This window comes from Scleropages formosus, chromosome 8 (genome assembly GCF_900964775.1).
Source record: "Scleropages formosus chromosome 8, fSclFor1.1, whole genome shotgun sequence".
NCBI lineage: Eukaryota > Metazoa > Chordata > Actinopteri > Osteoglossiformes > Osteoglossidae > Scleropages > Scleropages formosus.
The window spans coordinates 1,262,346-1,285,690 of NC_041813.1; the positions used below are offsets into that span (position 1 = coordinate 1,262,346).

At 45.7% G+C, this 23,345-nt stretch overlaps 2 protein-coding genes across 2 annotated transcripts in view; both read left to right on the forward strand.

Moving 5' to 3' along the window:
* kndc1 (kinase non-catalytic C-lobe domain containing 1) overlaps positions 1 to 15,101 on the forward strand; it is a 35,776-nt gene extending 20,675 nt beyond the window's left edge. Inside the window, exons 13-30 of the mRNA XM_029254011.1 lie at positions 254 to 446; positions 1,191 to 1,933; positions 2,403 to 2,541; positions 4,355 to 4,560; positions 5,107 to 5,492; positions 6,632 to 6,725; positions 6,825 to 6,922; positions 7,286 to 7,479; positions 8,175 to 8,285; positions 8,382 to 8,523; positions 8,995 to 9,177; positions 9,392 to 9,619; positions 10,104 to 10,186; positions 10,952 to 11,111; positions 11,361 to 11,483; positions 11,705 to 11,764; positions 12,637 to 12,794; positions 13,656 to 15,101. Coding sequence (XP_029109844.1) covers positions 254 to 446; positions 1,191 to 1,933; positions 2,403 to 2,541; positions 4,355 to 4,560; positions 5,107 to 5,492; positions 6,632 to 6,725; positions 6,825 to 6,922; positions 7,286 to 7,479; positions 8,175 to 8,285; positions 8,382 to 8,523; positions 8,995 to 9,177; positions 9,392 to 9,619; positions 10,104 to 10,186; positions 10,952 to 11,111; positions 11,361 to 11,483; positions 11,705 to 11,764; positions 12,637 to 12,794; positions 13,656 to 13,887 — 3,533 coding nt within the window. The 3' untranslated portion in view covers positions 13,888 to 15,101. The remainder of the gene's footprint in view (positions 1 to 253; positions 447 to 1,190; positions 1,934 to 2,402; positions 2,542 to 4,354; positions 4,561 to 5,106; positions 5,493 to 6,631; positions 6,726 to 6,824; positions 6,923 to 7,285; positions 7,480 to 8,174; positions 8,286 to 8,381; positions 8,524 to 8,994; positions 9,178 to 9,391; positions 9,620 to 10,103; positions 10,187 to 10,951; positions 11,112 to 11,360; positions 11,484 to 11,704; positions 11,765 to 12,636; positions 12,795 to 13,655) is intronic.
* Positions 15,102 to 20,742: 5,641 nt separating this feature from the next.
* On the forward strand, positions 20,743 to 21,975 carry LOC114911054 (homeobox protein vent1-like). The gene is made up of 3 exons (XM_029254092.1): positions 20,743 to 21,004; positions 21,268 to 21,464; positions 21,712 to 21,975. Exons 1-3 carry the CDS (start codon positions 20,743 to 20,745, stop codon positions 21,973 to 21,975), a joined length of 723 nt encoding a protein of 240 aa, XP_029109925.1.
* The last annotated feature ends 1,370 nt before the right edge of the window (positions 21,976 to 23,345 follow it).

Below are 23,345 nucleotides of genomic sequence, written 5' to 3' on the forward strand. Positions count from 1 at the left end.
TAAATTGCCCTGGATGTTTTAGTACATTTCACTGAAATGCTTACAGTGCAAAATGGTACACGCGTCTGCACTGCCAGTCGTTCATACAAGGCATCTGTTCTCACTACTTTATCTGGCTTTAGCCCTTGGATGAGCAACGTTTCACAGAATTCGTGTTAAATATCTGTAGTTCTGTCAGCTGCAGTTCTTCACTTTCCAGCCTTCTTGCTGCTCATACTGTTTGACTGGATGTTGTTCGTTTGCGACCGTAAAGGGTTCGTTCCCATGACCGGGCGGCACAAGCTATCTCCTGTTCAAGGCCCCGTCCCACAGCAGTACCCTGTCGCTGCTGCCCCCCAGCTCCCCGATGCGTTCACCTCCTCTGCCACTCACTTCACACCCATCGTCCTTGCCCAGGGGGAGGCCAGCGATGGGGGAGTCCCGACCCAAGACCTTGGATGTGAGGGGTAGGCACCATGCGTCTCTTTTCATTTTATTTGGCGCAGCCTTTGTCCTGTGGAAGCGCAGTCCTTTTTCATCAACTGTGCAACATTTTGTGCTCATGACCTTGGGTGCCACACCTTTGAATCATTTCCAGCACAAACAATTTCTTTAACCCTGCGAGTGAGAAAATCTCCTTTTAAACGTGCCGTATGAGAAGGTGTAGAACGCAAGCTTTTGTATCTGCTCGCCTTGTGTAATTTTGGTGGGACAGGTGAACGTGGGTGAAAATGTGAAAAAACTCAACTGGAGAATTTAATATTGGATACAGTGATGTTGCACAGTGTCGCGGCGGGTGGTGGTGGTGCTTCACGAGTCCTGCGCTGTGCTTGTGGACATGGGTTTGAATCACACTCGGTCTTTGTGAACTTTGCATGTTCTCTCTATGTTGCTACGGGTTCCTCCGGGTGCTCTAAATACATGTGTTCAGGTAAGAGGGTCAGTCCAAATGGGACTTAGTGTTTGAAAGAGTAAATGAGAGCGTGTCTTCTGATGGCCTGGTATCCTATCCAGGGTCACCCTGCCTTACACCCTGTGCTTCCAGGATAAGGTCTGCAGCACTGCGCCCCTGCGATGGACAAGCAGTTCGTAATGAATGAATGAACGAATGAAGACAATCGTGTAAATTTACTCATGCAAACTACTGCGGATCTAGTGTTGTCCATCCTAGTAAAATGTGACATCATTTCGTCGTCTTTATTTTACTGAAGGGCATGTGAAAGGCCTGCTGATAATCAGCAACCCGTAAAGCTGGAGGACGCAGAAGACACACCGATGAGAGGAGTGGCAAAGGTGCCGCACGAGGTCGGATGCTTCACCACCCAGGAGGGTGTTGGCTCGCGAGGTTGTTCTTCCGCATCATCCAGTGGCAAGACTCTGATCAACAGCCCACCGGCCGCCTCCCCTGGGCACACAGACTGCGAGGGCCTCAGTTTTCCTCACTGTAGAGCTACTTCGTCCTCCTCTTCCTCCTCTGCGCACTCCTCTAGTCTCATTGGCCGCAACACGGTCAGCAACTACCTCCTGAGGCAGGATCCCCAAACGGGGCTCCTTACATTGTTTCCCGTCCAGATTGCTGTCCCAGAGCCCATTCCTGGGCTGAACCTCAACATTGCTCCGGTAACGGCCCCATGGGGGCCTGCTGAGGGCCAGCCAGCTGTCCTCGCCCCTGGAGCTCCTGGCAAAGTTGCTGAAGGCAGCAATGCGCTGGACCCAGATGTGTCTCTCGTTCCTCTGACCGCTGCCCAAATGGACGGTGGCCAACCTGGAAAGCACGAGGAGCAGGGAGCCACGGGTCTGGGGCAAGAGAGCTCATGGAGTTCCAGCCAGGCCTTTGGAGAGCAGCCTTTGTCACCTCAGCTCCACCCTTCTCTACAGGCAGTCATGGCCCTCCTTCGGGCAGAGTTTGCCTTTAATGGCTCTCGAGAGAATGGTGTTGAGGACTTCAGAACAGGTTAATATCCTTCCATCTGGGAAGGCGTCTTTGTTCCGTAGCAAGCTGAGGGTGCATGAGTGCAGCGAAGATCACATTGCGGTCCCTTGGTCGGGTCTTTTTCACAGCACTCGTGTGGCATAGGGCTTTATAAAAGGTAGCCTTCCGAATGTCCACAGTTTCCGATGCACCAGTTGGCTTTGCTGGTATTTTCATTATTATTAATACTTCTTAGATGAGCTGTGTGTGGCTTCCACATAATATGAATGTGAATATTTAGTGTAGAATATTGCGTTCATACAGTATAAGTATTTATTGCCTTTATACTATGTTTTTTTTTTTGTTCATTACAAGTAGATTTGAACAGATTTTATTAAAATATAACAGCGTAGTATAGTCAATTGAGACTAATCTCAGTTTTGAAAGTTGCTTAATTTGGGTTAATCCAAAACTGAATTTCCTTAATTTGCCTTTTTTTATCTTTCGCAAGGGGAGTACATTTTCTCTTTAAGGGACATCCAGTATGGCACGTTTTGCAGTGCTATTTGTGAGAAATTCTGTCATCTGCACTGGGACCAGAAATTACTGGAAGCACTTTACATTGTGGTCAACACAAAAGACACCTCTCTGTAAGTATGTCTTCTTTAGTCGCCGTTGTTAACATCTGAGTTTCTTCCGTCTTTCAGGCTCATTTTTCCCAGAAGGCTCATGACAGTTTCATGACATGCAACACATCGCAAATTGGTGCTGCCCCGCATTTAACACTGAATGTGGAAGAAGAGGGTTAAAAGCGCCTTCAGAACCTTTATCCGTCTGCAGCGCTCTCTCTTCCGCACTGTTTCGATTCGTTTTAGACCTTGATGGCTATTCATGAGCCTTCTGCGGTGACCTCACCTCGCTGGCCAGGGAAATCAGCAGGGACAAGGGAACAGGTCCTGTCACCGTGATGTGCTGCGCTCCTTCTGAAGAGTGCCGTGAGGTTGTCATGGCAACCATACTGTTGGTTTCAGAGGTGGACCGGAACAGTTGGCGTAAAAGATCTTTGACATTGTTTGCACGCATGTTTGAGCCCCTCCCTTAGAGACCGTCCCACCGGCTCGGTGGTGTGTATTACAGGAATACAAAGCAAACGGCACAACAATGGCTCAGCTTCTTATCTAACAACCTTGCAACGTCCTGAGCGGTTCATTTCGGTGTTTCTCCAGACAGCAGTAAGCTGAATAAGATAGAGGCGCTTGGCACTTTTTCAACATTTTTCCAGTCGTCACCAAGGGCAAAGAGATTGCAGCGATTATGTGTGTTTCATCTTAAGGCCGTGCCTGTGAACGTCCCCAAGAAATGAGAGAACTCATGGGCCGTGCAGTCAACGCGTTCGTTCTAGGCCACAGATGGAGAGAATGTGGCCTCAGATCGCTTAGTACATCTGCTCTCTGAAGAGGGTCAAAGAAATCTTTCATACGTGACATTTATTCATTTCGCTCACGCTTTTCTCCCAGGCGACTCGCGATTATTTTTCCATTTATATGTCTGCGTAATTTTACTGGAGCAATTTTGGGTAAGTACCTCTCTCAATGGCACTGTGGATGGAGGTGGGATTCGAGCCTTTGCTTCTGAAAGCAGAAGCTCTAACCACTACACTGCCAGCTGCCCATATAATGTATACAACGTACATAATGTATAATCGCGTTGTTGCGTGCAGCCACAGCGCTGGGCGCCGTTTACTCTTCTGAGTAATATAGGGTAGACGCTCAACCAGGTACTTTGGATGCCTAGGCGATGTGAAATGATGCCGAGGTGGTTGCTGTGCGAGCGCTCAGGAAACTCGCAGCTCAGTGGAAACACAAAGTCTGGAAGCATCTCTGGTTTGTGCTGGACAGTCAAGTCTTGTGCCCCACTGGTGGCCGTGGTGAGCGTTTTAGTTGCTTCCATGAAACACCTTGACAATAGTCACTGCAGAGTGACACACCCCCCAACCCCTGCTCACAATCAGCATTCATAAAGGCATCATTTTAGAACCCTGTTCCACGTGCCTCGCTGAATCCTCTGCAAGAAAGGTCCCTATGGCAACAGTTGGGTTTGTTTGTGCTCATAGGAGCTCCTGTACTGCAGTGGGGCGGCACTCCTTACACACACTTTTGGGATCACATATCGCGTGTTTTGGCCCTCGCAGGTTTTTCAAATACATCGAACTGCACACATATTGGCAAAGTTTATCTGTCCCGTTTCCTCACGTTTTGATTGCAAAGCCAGTCCCTTTCCGTACTATCTGCATACAACTTCTTCACATTGTTGTTGTAGTAGTAATAATAATAATAATAATAATAATAATAATAATAATAAGTAGACCTTTTGTATACCCTGTATACCTTTTGCAATCACTGTGATCACTGCAAAATGTTCCAGTTGTGGAGTGACAGACTAAACATGTCCGTGGTGCCACAGAGTCTCCCGGAACCCGTCATCCAGCTCATCGAAGGCGGCAGAAAGGGCAGCGGCGTCGCCCCAGGCTGGAGAGCATACCGTCGGATGTCGCCCTCTGAAACCAGGCTGTTTGGAGGGGCCTCGCAGGGGGTCCGCCGTCACACCCGAGCCTGGGATACTTTGTCCACCAGCGCGGCCCGAGGAGCCTATGCAGGAAGTCTTCATAGGTGGGCGTGTCTCGGGGGATGCAGAATTAGAGTTTCTCTCACGTTCAAGACGACTGTCAATTACATACCATCTTTCTTTTAGCGTGAGAACCCAGAAATCGTTTCTCTGCCTTTTTAATTTCTACGTTTTATGTCCTCACATCCAAATCATACAAAACTGATTTCAGCTTGAGTTCATTCAAATGATATGAAGCCCAATTCTTGTGTTACTTTCCAGACACCAGGACAGCCGCACAGTGCTTTATAAACTAGGGTCACCTTCACGTAATGTTTCCGAAAGAAAATTTTATCATTATTACTCGACGGATGTTTCCACGTATGCACTGAAGTGTACCGTTGAAGCCGTGAGGCTCAGTCTGCAGTGAGGACAGCCAGAAGCAATGTGTGACATCATGATGGTCCTCCCTTCAGCAGGATGCGGTTGTCGTAGAAACAGACAGCAGAGAAACTTCCTGTCATGCTCCACACATGTAGACACTGAACTGTTGAAGGCCAGCTGAGAGCTCATTGCGCTCGTCTTTCCTTCTTTTCCTCACCCACCTTCAGACGTTCCTCCTCTAACTCCTCCTGCTAGAGGATGGAAGGATGGAGAGGTGGCCAATGGCGGCGTGAACTTCAGCGCAAGTCCCGTAGGGAGTGCTGAGGAGAACCTGCCCAACGCTGAGCACCTGTGGCACACTGGGAGGAGCCACCGCGACCAGCGCAGCATCGACGTCTCAGAGGAGATGGAGGACAGCGACTCCCTGGCGTCAGAGCGCGTCCAGGAGGATGGACGCTCCTCGTCTCCGGGCCGTGGGGTCCGCGGGTCGAGTTGCCGCCCCGGCTGGGCTTTAGCCTTCTATGGGGGGGACTGCTTCGGGGAGGAGGTGCTCAAATACGTGGAGGAGCTTGGGCAGCGCAGTGAGGAGCCATGCGTGGAGGCCAAGCAGCAGGTGGGCCACCGCTGAGGAGCCCTGAGGGTTTCTCACGAACCCCTGGGCCGGAGAACATCCTCAGACAAGACAAATGTGCTTTTTTGACACGTGTAACGCAATTCCGTGCGTAAATGTTTGGGGTTTCAGTGATTTTTTTAGTTGCCATTGTCTTTTCTAATTCTAATTTTCACCGTTCATTTAATGCAAACTATTTTAAGGACAAGTCTGTGTTAGAGCAAGATTTTATCCAGGTACGTTGCGGTAGACAACCACCGTTGATTGTGCTTGGGCATTCGAAACCTCTCGGTGCATGTAGTTACAATTTGGCCGATTTAGCTTTTCATTTTATGTTATTAAGGGTGCGAAAACATCCGAACACCGGAAAGCCAACACGACCGGCCCTCAGCATATCTTGCGGATATCTTGTTCGAGGTTTTGCTTGAATGCCCGAAATCGACAACGTGTGTGTTTCCAGGCACGGCGTTGTACAAAAAAGCATGCGGAATTCCAAAGTATCCCATCATGAAGCAACCATATTAAAATTGCCACATTTCGTTTTACAGATTTTTATGAAATGGGTTTTTTTTTTCATGGTTTAGTATTTGTGTTTATGGCTGCAATGATATTCATTTGTTTAGAAGAGTAGTGTTGAACTATTTCAACTGTAAACAATGCACCATTCATTCTTCACTTTGAAGCTGAACCTCTAAATTCGGACAGAAAATGTACACAACTGGGCTGTTTCCCAAGAGTGATATTATAAACGCGTTAATGGATTATTAATAAGTCCTTGGCTCTGGATGCTGTAGCGATGCTGGAATTGGAGTATCCCACTTCACTCGCATGCTCACGCCAGGCTGCGAGAGGCTATGGCTGAATATCTCTTCCTGGTGTCTGGCCATACAGCAAAAGCGGTATTGATTTCTGTAGCCATAGTGAAGCATGCAATGGGCAGAAATGTCACAGTAAAGAACGATGTTGCGTTTAAAAAGTATGGTCACACTTTTTTGGCTCACAAATAGAACATTATTGAATTTTGCGTTTTGTCTACAGATATTTTTTTGCTCACAACTTTTATTACACATTAATTGCACTGGCTTCTCACATTCATGCCTTTCACATTTTAAATATTTTTCTCTGCATGTTGTTTTATATAGGAACTCCATCAGCAGCTAATGATAGAGAGAAGAAATCTGAAAAAGACAAGAAATTTTTATCAAAAGCTGCTACATCAAGAGAAGAGAAATAAAGGTAAATGAATGGGTGACCATGTAAATGCAAGAGGGCAGCATAGAAGGTTCCCATGGTAACGCCAAGCTCAACTATCATTTGTTTCTTTTTCTCATAAAGGTTCAGATGCCAAAATCTTGCTGTCTAAACTGCAGGTTCAGCTTGAGGAGATGAAGGGGAAAGTGGAATTTCTGGACTCTGTGAAGAAGTATCTGGAGGTAAGCATGGGGCAAGTGTGTCGTTGCCTACTGTGGTGGCACAAAGTGCGTGTTTCCCTCTGCACGGTGACATTTTCATGCATCCTCTATCAAACCAGCTCACGTGAAGTTTTCTTTCACTGCGGTGACTGGCTCAAGAGCTACGGAAAGGGCAATAGTCGTTTCGGAGCGCTTGACAGCAGCATGCAATAAATGCATCATACAAACGGAGCGAAGAAACGTTTATATTACAACACGGTTTCGCTAACTGCCAACACACTTTGCTCGGTGGCGCGTCAGGGCAGAGAACAGTGTATCATGTGTTTGGCACGGGTGTCAAAATGGCCAAACGGCGCTAAAGAGATTTGTTCCCGCACTTGACAGGTCCTGCGTTTGGACCAGTGGGGTCTCGACACGAGCCTCCTACCCTCCCTGGCAGCCGCGGGACCTGCTCCGCTGGAACTTGTATCCTGCGAGGACTCGTCCACGCTCAGCCTGCAGCCAGCGTCTGGGTGCCGGAGGAGCGGCTCCCTGCAGGCGGGAACACCCCTGGGTCTAATGTCCTACCTCTATAGCAGGTGTGTGTGTGTGTGTGTCTTTGTATTTGCAAATGTCGAAGCGCAGTTTATAAGTTTATCCTTTCTTCGAATAATATTTACCGCCCCGCTTTCCTGGCAGCATCACAGGGGCACGACCTTAAAGGTGTCACTGTCCGTCTCAGTTACGTTCACATTTATTTATTTCGCAGACGCTTTTCTCCAAAGCGACTTCCAACGAACTTTATGCAGTGTTGTCAGCCAAGCTGAAGTGTTGAAGTGTTGCAAACTGTTCGAACGTGACATGTTTTAAAGCAGCTCGTTTAAAAGACTTGTTTTTGAGACTGCATTACATTTGTGTCCAGACAGAAGTACACTAAATTGCTACTGACACTTTGTTTTTTCAACTCCTGTGTTGTGTCCTAGGTTCTGTGACAGTTATTGGTTTTAATAGCTGCCTGCAGCCCATGGTTGTGTCGACATCTAAGATATTTCATTTGTAGAATAAAGCTACCTGAGTGTTGTCTGGGGAATACAAGTAGGGTATGTCATCGGATTCTATGCAGGAATTATTGTTGGTATTTCATTTAATATTCAATTATTTCATATATTTAACACTTATAACAAATTTGTGCTTTTTCATTGACACTCATTTGTACGACATTGAAATAATTCCAAAACCTCTCAATATGAATGTCACTAGTTTAATTACATGGCAGAATGTTTTTTTTTTACAGAAATGCGTTCCTTGAAGGCTTCATCCAGCAGTTCCTGTACATCTACCGCTACTTCTGCTCTCCTCATGAGTTTCTACACTTTCTGATGGACAAATTCAGTAGCTCTGCTGGGTGAGCATGACCTCAGTCTGTTGCTTTTCGGTGCTTATTTACTCTTCATACAAGCAGGGTTGTGGGCAGCATTTGTGACAGTCACTCTATTCGCAGCCAGGAATCCTCTGGAGATCAGGCCAAGGTGTGCCGACGAACGCTGGACGTGCTGCAAGCCTGGGTGGAAGACTGTGGCCAGCTGGACTTCCCTCCAAAGTCTACCCTCAAAGAGACCTTGGAGAAGTTCCTCACATCACAGGTTCGCATGATGCCTGTACCGCAAAGAACATGAAGCCATGGACCAGTCCAGCGATTGTTCTTGAGCTCATCATACCTATCAGTTACCTTCTCATCCTTCCTTCTTTAAAACTTTATGCAGTGAAGTGAGTAAATTCCCATTGCATTTAGGTCAGCACCCGCGTGACATTTTTACACATGCAAACTAAAGATGGTGAATTTTTAGTTTCTATGATTATGTAAAAATTATGATCTTTTAGGACATTTGAAATCAGTTAGTAGTTTTTAAATGAGTCTGATGTGTTGTCTCTTTTCAAGGAAATAGTAACGTTAAATTTGGTTCCCCAGGCTATTTTGTTGTTATTTTATCGATCTCATTAAGTGCTTTTGCCCGGCCGCGGTTCAGGGAAACCGTTCACGTTTGCGCGTTTTTGTCTGGTTACGGCGCTTCTGGATCAAATCTCGGACGGACTGGACCGCCGCTGGTTTGCAGGTGTCTCCGGTGGACGGCCGGGGAGACATCCTGCTGCAGATGCTGGAGAACCCCCCAAGGAAGAGGCTTGTCCACATCATTGCGGGTCGCTCTCAGAGTCTGGGCAGCATTGCAGAGGATGGGGACACCCAGTTAGTTCACGCATTATGCAGAACGTCATCAGCCGAGGATTCGGGGAAAAAGGTGCGTGTCGTTAACTAGGTACCCCGGTGCTTAGTGGTTACATTCTTACAGACTCGGTCCAGCCCATATGAGCTCAGCGAGGGCAAGAACATACTGTATGTCTTTAACCACTCAGACTGTGGACATCCAGAAATCATGAAAAATGTGTGTGTGTGTGTGTGTGTGTGTGTGCGTGCCCTGCTGTGCGCCTGCGCACTGGTGTGGTGCGCTACAGAGTTTCCAGTGGAGGGTCTCTCGAGCGCTGGAAGCCCAGGTGGCGCCGCCCAAAGAGAAGATGTACAGCATCGCTGCGGCTCTGCCCCGGCCCTGCTACGCGTCCCTCGTGGCGAGCGCGTCCAGCCCCTGCCTCAAGAGTGAGGAACGGCTGCCCTTCTTCCGCAGCGAGCTCAGCGCCCAGCACTGCGCCCAGCACTGCGCCCAGCAGCTTACCCTGCTCCAGCAGGTAGAGTAGCGCTCCAGAGCGTGCGTTCGCCTGCCGCGCCTTGCGAACCCGACGCTTTGCGTGTGTACAGCTGCCGTTAAAGCAAAGGGCGGCTGTTTTCAGGGATCCGGCACTTAGAGACGATTCTCTTCTTTTTCTTTCTTTAAACATTTAAACATACAAGAACAATCATACAGTATGTGTTTTCCGTTATGGAAAAGCTTATTTCCAGGAGCTGTTCTCAAACGTCCGAGCGGTAATCCGTACTCTGTTTGCTCCTGTGCGCCGCGGGTGTCGCGCACCGGTGGGCCACACTCATGACACAAAGTCATAACACTCATTTCCACAAGGGGGACTCAAGTCCTTCCTGCTAAGAGTAAGAAATGAACACAAACCCAGCTGTAACAAGAGCGTTCACCTGCTTTCCGCCCTGTGTGACGCTCTGTGTTTCTGTGACCATCACCGATGACGCTCATCTGCTGTGTTTTTTGCGTGTGCGATACAGGAAATGTTTCAGGGCTGTCATCCGGTTCACTTCCTCAACTCCAGAGCGCAGGGGGTCCGGGACAAAGTGGCAAGTGCCGCAAAGTGAGTTCATAACTGCGAGCGGAGTGATCGTGACGTGTGAAACACGACGGCGTCACGCACGCACCCGGGTGACGTGCTCCGGACACACAGTCATCTCTCAAAAGTGTTAAACGCTTGCAGCAAGTAGTGTGGTGGTTGCTGTTACTGCCCTGCCCTTGGACCCCAAGGTCGCAGGGTCAATTCCCGCCTTTGGCTCTTGTGCCCTTGAGCAAGGTACTTACCCTAATTTACTGTAGTAAAATTACCCACGTAGGCGAATCGCTGTAAATACCTTAACATTGTACGTTGCTTCAGAGAAAAGCATCAGCTAAATGAATAAATGTAAAGTCAGAGTTCAGACCATAATAATGTGTGACAATTGAGAGAAGATTAGATAATCCTCTTTAATCCCCGCTGGGAAACTGACACACAGGGATTTATAATGCGAGCTCTCTGTGAATGTTAATATAAGTGGTGTAATAGTTTGGCATCAGGTGACATAGTGGTTAAGGCTGTTATACCTTATACCTGTTATAGTAGTACCTTTGGTCCAGGTACTTACCCTAAATTGCTGTAGTAATAAATATTACATCGAAATACTTAAGACTCACGCAATTTAGCATAAAGATCAGATTAGGATGTTGGGTGCTCAAATCGGATCCCGCTCTTCGTAATTGCTGGAGCTCTCTATTTCAAGGGGTAAATCATCGTAAGTGCCTTCCTGTACAAAGCTAACGCCGTCAGTGATTTTAGAGAAAAGCAATAACTAAATGAATGGTGTCGCAGGGCTCTGCCGCCTGACGCTCCGCCGCCAGCGGAAAGCGGCGGCAGCCTTTTTTCCCAGGATCTCGCAGCGCGGGACCGACACCTGCTGCGGCTGCTCAAGTACGATGACCTCGTGAGCAACTGGGTGTCTGCCGAAATCGTCATCTGTGACTCCATCAAGGTAACCTGTACCACTGCCGCTGCGCTGCGCTGCACTGTGCTCTACTGTGCTCTACTGTGCTCTACTGTGCTCTACTCAGTGCTTGCCATACTTATTCATGCAACAACAACGTTTGGGATATACATGAGCTTGTAGTTGCCGAAAGTGGATCTTAAAAGTACTTCAGTTCGAGTCAAACATATCCCTTGGATTAATCCACAGTGTGTTTTTGCGCAGTCAAGTATGTATTCGGTACCTTCATTGTTACAGACCCAAGCTGCCTTGCTTTCAAAATTTCTCGCGATGGCCAAGTATTGCTACGAATCCAGAAACTTTGCGACCGCTATGCAGATCCTCGGAGGCCTGGAGAATGTCATTGTCAGGCAGTTACCAGTAAGTCTACGCAGAGTTCGACCGCAGCAGAAACGTTGCATTTCCGTCAGCATGCGTGGGTTTGAAATGCTTTTCTGGGGAAGCCGAGACGCAGCTCACCTTTGTGGCCGCCGCCTGCTCGTCACGTGCCCCTTAGGGCGTCAGCCCGGCGCTCGAGATCCGCTCTCACGCTGCATCCTTTCTCGTGCTGACGCGACCGCTAAGTCAAACTTTCCCGGCAGGCCTGGAAACACCTCTCAGCTAAAGTGTGTGAGGTCCCGGAGGAGCTCAAGGCAGTGCAGGTGGGTGAGGAGCCTATCGAACCGTCTCCGCTTTCGGCTTTTCGTCACTCAGCTGCTAATCTTAACTTCAGTTATTATTCGGCCCTCGTTTTTTGGGAAATCCAGAGAATAACTCTGAGGTTTCCTTAAATGCAACATCCCTGTAACATGCATGAGTCATGATGCATCGTTTTATTAGAATATGCTGTATTATTTATCGGTTTGTTTCACAGCTTAGGCCCTGTAAAAACGTCAGAAAAAATTAATAATTAATAAAAATCCTGAGCACTTGTATCGATCCATTTTCATTAAGTACTACATCACATAAATGTCCCTAGTGTTTGTTACCTTCTGGCCTATAAAAGCTTAATAATACAGGAATATCTATATTTATTTACAGGTTCCGTTCAGTAACATCTCAGATATACCTATAGTAAATAAAAATACTTTGTGAGACATTTCATTTTAACATTTTATCCAGCTTCGTAAATATTAAAACGATGCTTAGAAAAAACAGTTAAAACCAATTCATCCCATAAATATGTACCAAAATATAGAAATACTTTGATCACCAGCTCGCAGGAACACCAGGGCTCTGAATCGAGTTCATCTATTGTTTGGGTGTGTTTTACCGTAAACTAGGGGCTAAGAGCAGAAATGCATGTGGCTTTAAAGTTTGTGACAGAGAGAAAGATAAACAGCAAAACCGTGATGAAAAAAATACAAACGACTAAATCAAATAGAAAAATGTTTGTATCTTTGACAGTTCTTAACTCAAGCATTCTTAATAGGAGGAGCAAGTGTGCACCTTTAATCACATCTCTAAAAATTTAAGTTGCAAGTGTATGTAAATAATAGGTATTTGCAGTATTTGGATGGTGTTACTTTTTCAGGTGTTTCTCAAGAGTGATAATCTGTGTCTTACGGAGGGGGAGCGGTTCAAGAGACTTCCGACGCTTCCAGCCACTCACATACTTGCCATGCATGTTCAGCAGCTGGAGATAGGGGCTTTTACCCTTCCTAGTGGGGCCTGCAAGTGGCCCAAACTAAGGTAAATCATTCCCACACTTGCCATGCATGCAGACAACAAAACATGTGATGTTCTCACAGTGGCTTTACCTTTATTCTTTTTGCTGATGCTTTTTCCAAAGCAGCTTACGATTATTTACCCATTTATACCGCTGGGTAACTTTAGCGGAGCAATTTTAGGGTACGTACTTTGCTCAGGGGTTCTATAGCCAGAGGGGGGAATTAAACATGCAACCTTTGGGTCCAAAAGCAGCAGCTCCAACCACCACAGTAGCAGATGCCCCAGAACAGCCCTCCTACTGTTGGAGTAGCTATCGTCTATTAGTTATTAGTAACTAAACATAAGCATAACGAAACATAAAACTGTTCAGGGCAATTTAGATTCACCAGTTCACCTGAAACACGTCTTTGGGATGAAACCAGAGTACCCAGAAGAGACCCGCAGAAAGATGGGAAGAACACGCAGACTCCCTACGGAGACGGATATGAGCGTGTGTGGTGCGAGGCAGCAGGACGACACTCTCCTCCTCCTCCGGTCTACTTTTGTCGTCATTTGCAGAGATTTTATTTTTTTTCTCCGTTTTCCTCCTAAGACGTGTGTTAGGGTTACAGGAGGCGCCTCGGATTGTACTATTCCGACCTGTTTCTCTGCGCCCGTAACATGGAGCGGTTCCACGAGCCGCCGCTCGGCCTTATGGTCGCCGCGTCTTTTCAGGTGCATTTGCATGCAGTGTCATAAACACGTGGTGTGTGGGTCACAGGAAGCTACAGTGCATGGCAGCGATGCTGGATGTCGGGCCAAAATTTCCTCCCAGAGCAATGTTTCTTGAAGAGCTACAGGTGCAGCCAGTGCAACGTGTCTCTCCTTTTCTCTTTGGTGAAGAAACATAGCAAAGGTGGTGAGCCAGGTTCACGCCTTCCAGGAGAACAGGTTCATGTACGCCCCCGACCAAGAGTTACAGGGCTACTTGCGCCATCGCATCTCCCGTCTGAGCGACTGCGACATCGCCCTCCTTGCGGCCGAGAACGACGCCAACTTCCAGCAGATCCTCAACGACCGCCACTCGAGAAAGATCCAGGACACCTTACGTCGAATGAAGGCCACCTTTCAGTGACATTTTCCGAAAGCGGCCACAGTGCGAGCGTTTTCACGGCAGCAAAGACAACTGCCGTCTTCTCCTTCGTTGCGCTCAGCAGCTCGTCTTACAGTTCAGCATTCAATGATGTGCTAAAACGTGCAACATGTCCCGTGTGTAGCTGTATGTATCATAGCTACACACTAGACTAATTTGTTTTCACGATTGTACGCCTCTCATATCATAATGCGAAATGATTCGGAAAGAAGCCTTGTTCTCATGCTGCTTGTTGCTTATTGCATTAGTGTTTATTTGGCTGTAAGGCGCATTTTGTCTTGTTGAACACAGAACTTGTGAGATACTAATAATACTATCTGAAATGCCAAGGATTTAAACTGATTAACAATACATTTACTAAGCAGTAGAATAACTTAAGCCAGAGACAATCGTGATGCCATTTTCAAAATTTTATGATAATGCTTTAAGAAATTTCAAACTGAAATGTACAAAACATTAAAGTACTGTGATTGCTAAAGAACAATCTGCCACTATAGAATAAAAAAATCTGCAGAAAAGCTACAAGAACCACTAAAGTGGTTTTCTGCCATTAATAACACTGGCACATATTGCAGTTTCATAGCGAGACAAAGAATGTGACTGAACTAGAATGAAGTGCAAAGTTTTGTTATTATGTTATGTTAGTTGCCTCTGGTTGTTTGAAATAAAAAAAAAAAATAACTGTGGTAGAAAGGAAAATAACCGTATAATTTAGGTTCACTGATTTAAAAAAGTTTTTTTTTTAGCACTTCTTGAAAGGCACAAAATGTAGTTTTGAAATGAGCAAAATGATAGTTTAATTGTTTGGACTGAAACCACTGATTAAGTTGACATGTTATGAATAAATACTCATTGTTAATATTTAAGACGGAACAAGTCGCACAAAGATTCACTGTCACCAACGAAATCATTTTATGTGCTTCATGATGTTGTCTGCAGTTTAGCTGCCGTGCTTCATAAACGTTTATTAAGAACCAAATAGGAATGCGTAACTGAATTTTGGAGGTCCCCTCCAGCAGCATGCACCTCTGGGAAACACATACTGTACTTACATACCACTTTAATTTTAACAATTTTCTGTTTCAAAATTTGTATGTCAAATTATCTGAAACAAATGGCACTTTAATGATCCATGTTCCAGTTTGTATGGTTGAAACAAATGAACCAAAAAAATCTATTAAAGGGTAACTAAAGGACTATTTTTGCTCCGGGATGTTTGTCACATTTTGTGTCTATACAAAAAAATCCCACATACAGCTACAGGCAGGGGTATATAGATGTGCATATATATTAATATATAATTTATTATATCTGTTATTCAATATACAAATATATAATAATAATAATACCAATGTATAGTACTGTATAAAATGTTATCCCATTTACATATACAGTATGTATATATATATATATATATATATTATACATATACACACACACACATTTTCAGAACCGCTTGTCCCATACAGGGTCGCGGGGAACCGGAGCCTACCCGGTAACACAGGGCGTAAGGCCGGAGGGGGAGGGGACACACCCAGGACGGGACGCCAGTCCATCGCAAGGCACCCCAAGCGGGACTCGAACCCCAGACCCACTGGAGAGCAGGACTGTGGTCCAACCCACTGCACTACCGCACCCCCCTGTTATATATATATATACACACACACACATGCTGTGTATATAAAGCATTTTTTGAAAAGTGAATCTGGGTTCGCCTGAACACTCCCGCTTTTTTTAATTCCCTGTCCTGGGTTATTGTCTAACAATTGCGAAGCTTCATGGTAATGGGGCAAAAGGAGAGATGACCAGTTCCTGCTTGGTCTCTGACTAAGATATAGTAGCACAGATTGCAGGAAACGAGACTGAAAGAGACGTGTCTCCCCGACAGCCGCCCTTTTTTGTTCTCCGAGGCCCTTAAAGGGGCCCTTAAATCTTCAAAGTGCTCCAGATAAAGGGTGACATTGGAAGACAAAAAAATATGATCTTCAAGTCTGGAGATCACTGATAAAAAGTTGTTCAGCAAGCATTATGCACATCGTTTTGTGCCACTGGTTGTTAGTGATGCTGAATGAGACACAAACGCTGTGGGCAAAAGTAACGGAATGCGCACGACACTTGATCTGTAATTGTTCTGTGACCAGTTCCGTTGAAATCTGGACAAGGATTAACAGAAAATGAAAGAGGAGATTTGCTGTGATGTCACAACCGTTTTTCTGTGAAATATGCGTGATTCATATAATCCTCCTTTCACTTTCCTTCTTTGCCTTGTTTGCTGTTGTTGTTTTTTCTTCACAGCTTTGGGTTCCAGTTAAAAGTACATGTGAAGCTGCACTTCTAAGATGTATAAAACAATGCATGTTTCTCCCATTGGCTTGAAACAGATCTCAGTGAAATTTGCATTTGACTGCATAGAGCCAGAGCTGATTGTGCAGCTGCTCCAATAGCTGTGACACCTTTCATGTGTGATGATGTGTGCAGAGCCATGCGGGCAAAAGGCCCCCGTCCTTCACGCTGAGTTGGCTGATTCTCTACAGACACCTCGCAGGGTTAGAAGAGTGGCGCAAGAATCACAGTTTCAACTGCCATTACACCACTGTAATCACAGATATAGCAAAGTACTGATTAAATGTATTGTGCAACAATATAAATGTAGTTTATTATTACTATTTATATGATTTCATTAAAAAGAGCTGTACTACATAAGTCATGCCTCTGAAAAACCTGCTACCCGTAATATATAATATTTTAATATATAGGCTTCTAAAAATTGTTGCATTACGTCTGACCATAGAACATGGTCTACAACTAATAAAACTGTGTAGGCCTGTATTATATTGTAATAACATTGAAAGTCATTACCTTAATTAAGATGTATTCTTAATACTGATTTACTTTTAAGACACTGCCCTCAGATAACTAAATATCCAGATATATTAATATAGACCTGAGTCTGACTGCAGAACATGGTCTACAACTAATAAAACCTCCAAACTTTCTAAACCTATTTGTTTGACTTAGAAATAATTTCATGCAGCGATTATTGTGAACTCTAAAATCCTCTATTTTCAACAACTCTAGTTGTGAGCTTTAGGGAGAAATGGTTTCAAATGGAATAACTAATTTTATCCTTTAGCAAAGCTGGTAGGTTGGTGTGGATTGCATTCATGTGTCCTCTGAATCTGTGTATTGAAATAAATTTGTGGTTTTAAGTTGCATATATTGCTTACGGTGCATTAACCTTGTGATGGATTCCAACGTATGGTCTGAAATGGTTCTCAGACTTGGTGGAGCCTGGTCTTCCCAGCTTTGCAGGGTATTTGGATCTTTAAACAATGGACCCATTAGCTGCAATCACTGAAACCCATCAGGTGGTGTTGTCCCTTTGCAGGTGTTAATACTATGTGTCTGGGCTGGGATATAAAAAGCGCCAAAGGCTTTTGAGCCACAACACACTGGCACTTGGAAGGTTTTTTCGCAGGTTTTGAAAATGTTGGAAATCTCTGAAAACAAGGTTAAAACCTTCACTGCTGAATGGATGGCTCGGAATGATTGCGACCCTCCCACAGAATACAGTTTAAAACCTAAGGAAAACGTATCGAAACAGCCAAACAAGGAGACGTCTGCTCTAGTCCAGCCTTCATCTCTGACATTTTCTAAAGGGATTCATCTTGAACCCAAACCAAGCAGCACCGAAAAGGAGCCAAAATCTGACAAACAAGTGGCAGAACATGAAATCAGCTCAGAGACTTCCTGTCCCACACAGAGCACTTCCCCAACTTGTGAGTATGGATTTTTTTTAAGTACAGTCAGTCTTGGGTTTCACAACGAGTAGCGCCGCTGTTTCACGGCGCCTGGGTGGTGCGAGAGGACGTGGGTTGGACCCCTGCTCAGTCTGTGTGAAGTTTGCATGTTCTTCCCATGTCTGTGTGGGTTTCCTCCAGATGCTCTGGTTTCCTCCCACGCTCTGAATGCATGCTCTTCACATTCCCCCACTGTGTGTGAGTGACAGAGAGAGTGTGTGTGTGTTCCACTGATGTATGGATGAGTAACCCAGTGTAAGTAGTGTATTGAGCAGTGTATCTAGCAGTTACCCTGGTGAATAAGGTGTGTGGGCTGATAACACTACATAGAGTTCAGTGGAAGTCGCTTTGGAGAAAAGTGTCTGCTAAGGGATGAGAGAAATACTTAACTTTCGGAAACACTGATCACCCAAGTGAACGTTACTGTGGACAGAGAACTGTGTCTCCTAAACATGGCCTTGCGTTCCAGCTGCCGCGATCAATGCGTCCTCCACTGAAGATGACGGTGAGGAGGAGCGGAAGAGTCGTGGTCAGCGCAGGGTTCGAACCAAAGTCACGGCGGAACAGATCTGCAAGCTGGAAAGGACTTTTTTCACTACAGGTACCTGGAGGCCACAGAGAGAAGGAGAACAGCGGGCGGCCAAACTGCACCTTTCCGAGACGCAGGTAAGGACACGAGTCCGGTGGCGCCACCTGTCGCTTCCTGCCCGAACTGAGCTCACGTGCCGTTGCGTTTCAGTAAAAGTCCGCCTTTTTCTCTCAGGTCAGAACCTGGTTTCGGAACCGCAGGACGAAGCTGAAGCGCGAGGCGCAGCACCTGAGCGCGCGACTCCTCTCACCCGAGCTCGCGCTCCACTTTCAGCACCGCGGCGACGTCGGACAGCGTCTCCCGCAAAGGGTTTCCGCGCGTCCGTGACCGTGGACGTCCGTGAGGTTCCGCTGCGACACGTCGGCCCCCCTCCGCTGTCTCCCAAACCTCTGAGTTCTCATCTCACGCTTAAAGTGTCTTTCTTGTCGAACAAGACATTCCTGTATATCACGTGGTATTTTACCCCAACTTCCTGTAAATAAATGACTTTACTGTGTTAGTAAAAATATGAATATCATACAGCATTTCTGTGGTGAATTAGTGTCACACCTCTATCAGACTCCTGCATAGATTGTCAGTCCGCATTTTCGTTCATTAAAATTAATACTACAGGTTATTTCTCAGCTGCTGTCAGAATAATTGCTCCTCAGACAGACTAGTGTGTCTTGAAAGGAAATTCAGGGTTTTACACATAAAATATAACAGTGTCATTTTAATCAAAGTTATTGCCAAAAAAATTATTAGGATCACTGAAATGATTAAAACAGTTTTAACATGAATAAATGTAAATGTTAGTATGTTGCAGTTACCTCCTGCAGTTTCTTTATCAGTCATTAATAATGATCTTCATTTTTTGTTGGTTCTTCAATTTTTCATTACGTGTAATCCATGACAAAAGGAGAAGCTGAGTGTAGTATTTAGGGCTGCCCCCTTGTAATGTGAAAGTCCCGGGTTCGAATGTCCTCTCCCATCCAGTGTAAGAGGGTAAATCACAGTGCAATTTTGCCTGTCGCTGTAGACCAAGGCTAAGGAGATGTTACAAAATAAGGAAATAAAGGTGAACACGTTTATTGTCTATATTTATTTCAGGCTGCGACGGTGCTCTCCATCCATCGGACCCCCCGCGTCGCTTTCATATGCGTCTCGGCAGCTCTTCAAAGGCTCACCGACCCCGGGATCATGGTCTGCAATTAGTCATAATTAGGGCTCTCATTGACGAGTTTACACTCAACAAACAGGCTCCCGAGCGCTGGCTCCGCGATGTCTGCCTCTTGTTCAGGGGCCAAAGACCCCACGTGGTCTGAAGTTCGTTCTTCCACGAACTCAGTTAGTTGCTCCACATCAGTCTCTCTAGTAGCTCTAACACCACATTGTACACTGTTCACTGCCGCTACTACGTCAGTGTTCTGAAGCTACTTGTATCGTTGGACAGAAGAGGAGCTCAGCTAACACTTCACACAGCAGTTCCGCGCGCGTGTGCGCGTGTGTGCGTGTGTGTGCGTGTGTCACTCACGGTGTGTCCTTCTTACAGCCTCCTTCCGAAGCGGTCAAGTTGCCACCATCTGCAGAGCTGGCGCCACCGGTCTGGCTGCTGTCCCCCTGAGATCAATCAGGATCCTGTCACTTTCACACCGGTGGGGTCCGTCCGGTGAGCGCGAGGCTGAGGGCCACACGTGTGCGGCTCGTGCGTGCGCACATTCGGTGCCATTGCGAGCAGGAGATTAAAATCCATAAGTGTTACTTTGGAGACAAATGTGAAATGTCACCCAACTCGGAGATCCCAGTAACAGGCATTCAAGTCACTATATAATATAGTATAGAAGAGATGTGCGCTACAATGTAACCCACACTATTTATAGTGAAAATCATGATAGTGGAAAAGCGCTCATTGCTAAATAGTATAATAGTGTATCACGGTGTAGAAATGTAAAATGGCAAGAGCATACCATACAAAATTAATATAGTAGTAAAACATTAGAAAGCATAGGTATAACAAAGCATCGGTGTGAATGTATTTGCGTAACTGTTTCCGTTAATGAGGTAGTCAGTCTTTTATAGATGAATAAATGATTTAAATCTGCATCGTTTGCCTTCCGTCGGTTCTGCGCTCACGTTGCAGGCAGGGACATGGACTTTATTATAAAGTTTATAAACTCGACTTTCCCTGCTACTGCTGGTGTAAATTCCCGGGACCAAGACGAGCCTCTTCCCACAGACATGAAGGCGCCTGGATTTAACAAGTTTCCAGCATGTTCTGAAAGTGCTCTTATCACATCAATTAACCTCCGTTTAAAAACTATTAAGCATTTATCGCGGCGCTGTGATCCCTTTGCATATGCAAATCGCGGGGCTCCCGTTGCTATTTAGAGACAGGTTTGTGACTCCTTCGGGCCTTCGAGGCTCCAGTCCGCTCAGAGGCTTCATTCAGACGCATCCGCAAGAAAGACCATGGCACACATGTACTCCGTGCAATGGATGTGTGAGAGCACGTGCGCTCCTGCAAGCCGGGTGAACCTGGTGGAGACAACGGATCATCATCATGTCACCGCTGGATGTTCAAGGACCTGCTGCATTCCTTGTGTGGCTGAGCCTCCAGCTCAGATCTCCTCCAAGGACCTTCCTCCTGAACCGCAAGTAATATTATCTCCGAGCGAGAAGAAGCCCGTTTCAGAAGGACCTCCCAAAGCGCAGAACCCGAGTTCGCCCACAAGTAAGTGTGAGTTGCAGTGAAGGTGGTGCACGAACTACCTGCAGGCTGCCTTCTAATTGCCTTCGCTTCCTTTGTAGTTCAGACATGGATGAATAGAATAGTGTATGTAGCAGTGTAAGTCACCGCGGTGAATAAGGTGTGTGGGCTCATAGTTAGTAACACTACATAGAGTTCATGGAAGTCGCTTGGGAGAAAAGTGTCTGATATTGTGACAAATAAATAAATGAAAACGTAACAATACCGCGTGTCCCGATTCCTTTCAGACAGCTGTGGATACACATCTGGCTCCGAGAGCGAGGTAGCGGACAGCGAAGGAGAAGCTGCTGCGCATCGCAGAATGAGGACCAAGTTCACTGCAGCACAGATACACGACTTGGAGAAAGCTTTCAACAAGCACAGATATCTTGGGGCGACGCAGAGGAGAAAAATAGCCGAAAAGTTACACCTGTCCGAAACTCAGGTTCGCACTAATAATAATAATAATAATAATAAATGTGTGACCCCGTTTGTCCTTCGCTATTTGTTATATTATTCATTCAGCGTTTTATTCGTACTGGGGGAGGGGGGGGGGTACTTAACAGGAGGGGATTTAAACCTGAGGCTGTAAGGCAAAGACTCCACTACTCCACTACACCACTACGCCCCCTGCTGACCTTTACTCTACGCGTGGGGTGCGCGTTCATTCATTTACTGTGATTTGCGTCCAGGTCAAGACGTGGTTCCAGAACAGGAGGATGAAACTGAAGCGTGAAGTGCAGGACCTGAGCACCAGATACTGGAGTTCCATGCTGCCCCACGCGGTGCTGCCGCGCGCCCTCTCCCTGCAGCACCACGGTTTGAACGCGGAGCGCCTTCGACTGCCTCCCGCGGCCGCCGCGCATGCGCTCTACACGCCTCTGGGGCCGCAGCTTTTCGCGCCGCGAGTGATCGCGCGAGTCCAGCCGTCGATATTTTCACCGTGTTTTTACTGACCGAGGACTCTACAGCAAGGCGTAAATCAATAAGTTCAATAAGCGATGCGTCTCTGGCATGTTTTAATGTCAAGTGTTCAATGAAAGCACTACTGTAACATGGAAATTATGTAAACTCATCCAACTATGTAATTTATAAGTGAATATTTTTTGTAAGATTGTGTTCGCTATAAAATGCTTGATTCCCTTCGTGCGTTCATGTGTCATTATAAAGGTACTCGATATGAATGCGTAAATATTATGAATGTAAACAATCACAATGTCTGAATTTCACTTTTTCAGTTTTGATAGAGTTTTCCTGACTAGTAAACATTTCTTTTAATTCATTGTATTCATATGCCTTCTCAAAATCTATGAAATTAAAACAATAAGTTCTGAGCACAACGAAGATCCTCTGCATATGTAATAAATCTCAGTTTTCTTATCTAATAAACGATACAATTGACTCATCAGCTATAAATTGAGGATCAGGGCCGACGGGATTCTTGTGGAATATTTGCATATGAAAAGGCATCAAAGAAGAGATCAGATCCATCGTACTGATGCCCTGATCCCCATTGTGTTTAAACTCACACTTGACACCATGAAGAGATCCAATGCCCCCGCATGTTAAGACACACAGGTTCACAGCAGTGAAACAGCTGCATTGGATTCACACAACTTATCCTTTGTTTCCATGAACCACTTCAGTTTCATGCTTCTTCTTATTTGATACATGATGTGTTTGCGCAGTGGTTACTGCAGGAAATAACTGATTCTGCCCAGTATTTTACTAATGTCATGGACAACAGAGGGTTTCGTTCACTGATGCGAAAAAGAGGGTCATTTTCCCTCAATGTTATGCAAATATTTCAGGAAAAGGGCTATTGCCTTTTACATGGAAAATAATGTATATCTTGAAGGCACAGTAATATAAAAGGGGAAAGTGGAATTACTGCCAACATTTCTCACCAACTTATTCATTCATATTACATATAACCATTATGTACAGGTATTTAGAAGTAGTCAAGGCAGCTCATTGTGGTAGTGGTTGCGACCACTGCCTTTGGCCCCAAAGGTTGCAGGTTTGAATCCCACCATCTGACCACAATCCTTACGATAAGTTGCATGTTTAAAAATTACCCACCTTTACAAAAGGTGGAATGATTTCAAGTATCTTCACAGTGTAGTCAGCTAGATGTGTAAAAGTAGTTGCAGAAAGCACGGAGCAAAATGGGACGAATTGGAAGTGTCAAAGACAAGCTCAGTGTTGTTGACAACATCTTTTGAGGATGATGAACTGTTTTGACGTGGATGTCATCTATCTCTCTGAAAAGGCATCAAAGAAGAGATAAGGTCTAACCCACTGATCCCCTGATCCTTATTGTCTC

What these genes read in the sequence shown, in the direction of transcription:
- LOC114911054 (XM_029254092.1), top strand. Translation starts at nt 20,743, where the DNA reads ATGGCACACATGTACTCCGTGCAATGGATGTGTGAGAGCACGTGCGCT. An exon ending in GAACCCGAGTTCGCCCACAA is followed by an intron (nt 21,005 to 21,267) that starts GTAAGTGTGAGT and finishes GATTCCTTTCAG; the next exon opens with ACAGCTGTGGATACACATCT. An exon ending in TACACCTGTCCGAAACTCAG is followed by an intron (nt 21,465 to 21,711) that starts GTTCGCACTAAT and finishes ATTTGCGTCCAG; the next exon opens with GTCAAGACGTGGTTCCAGAA.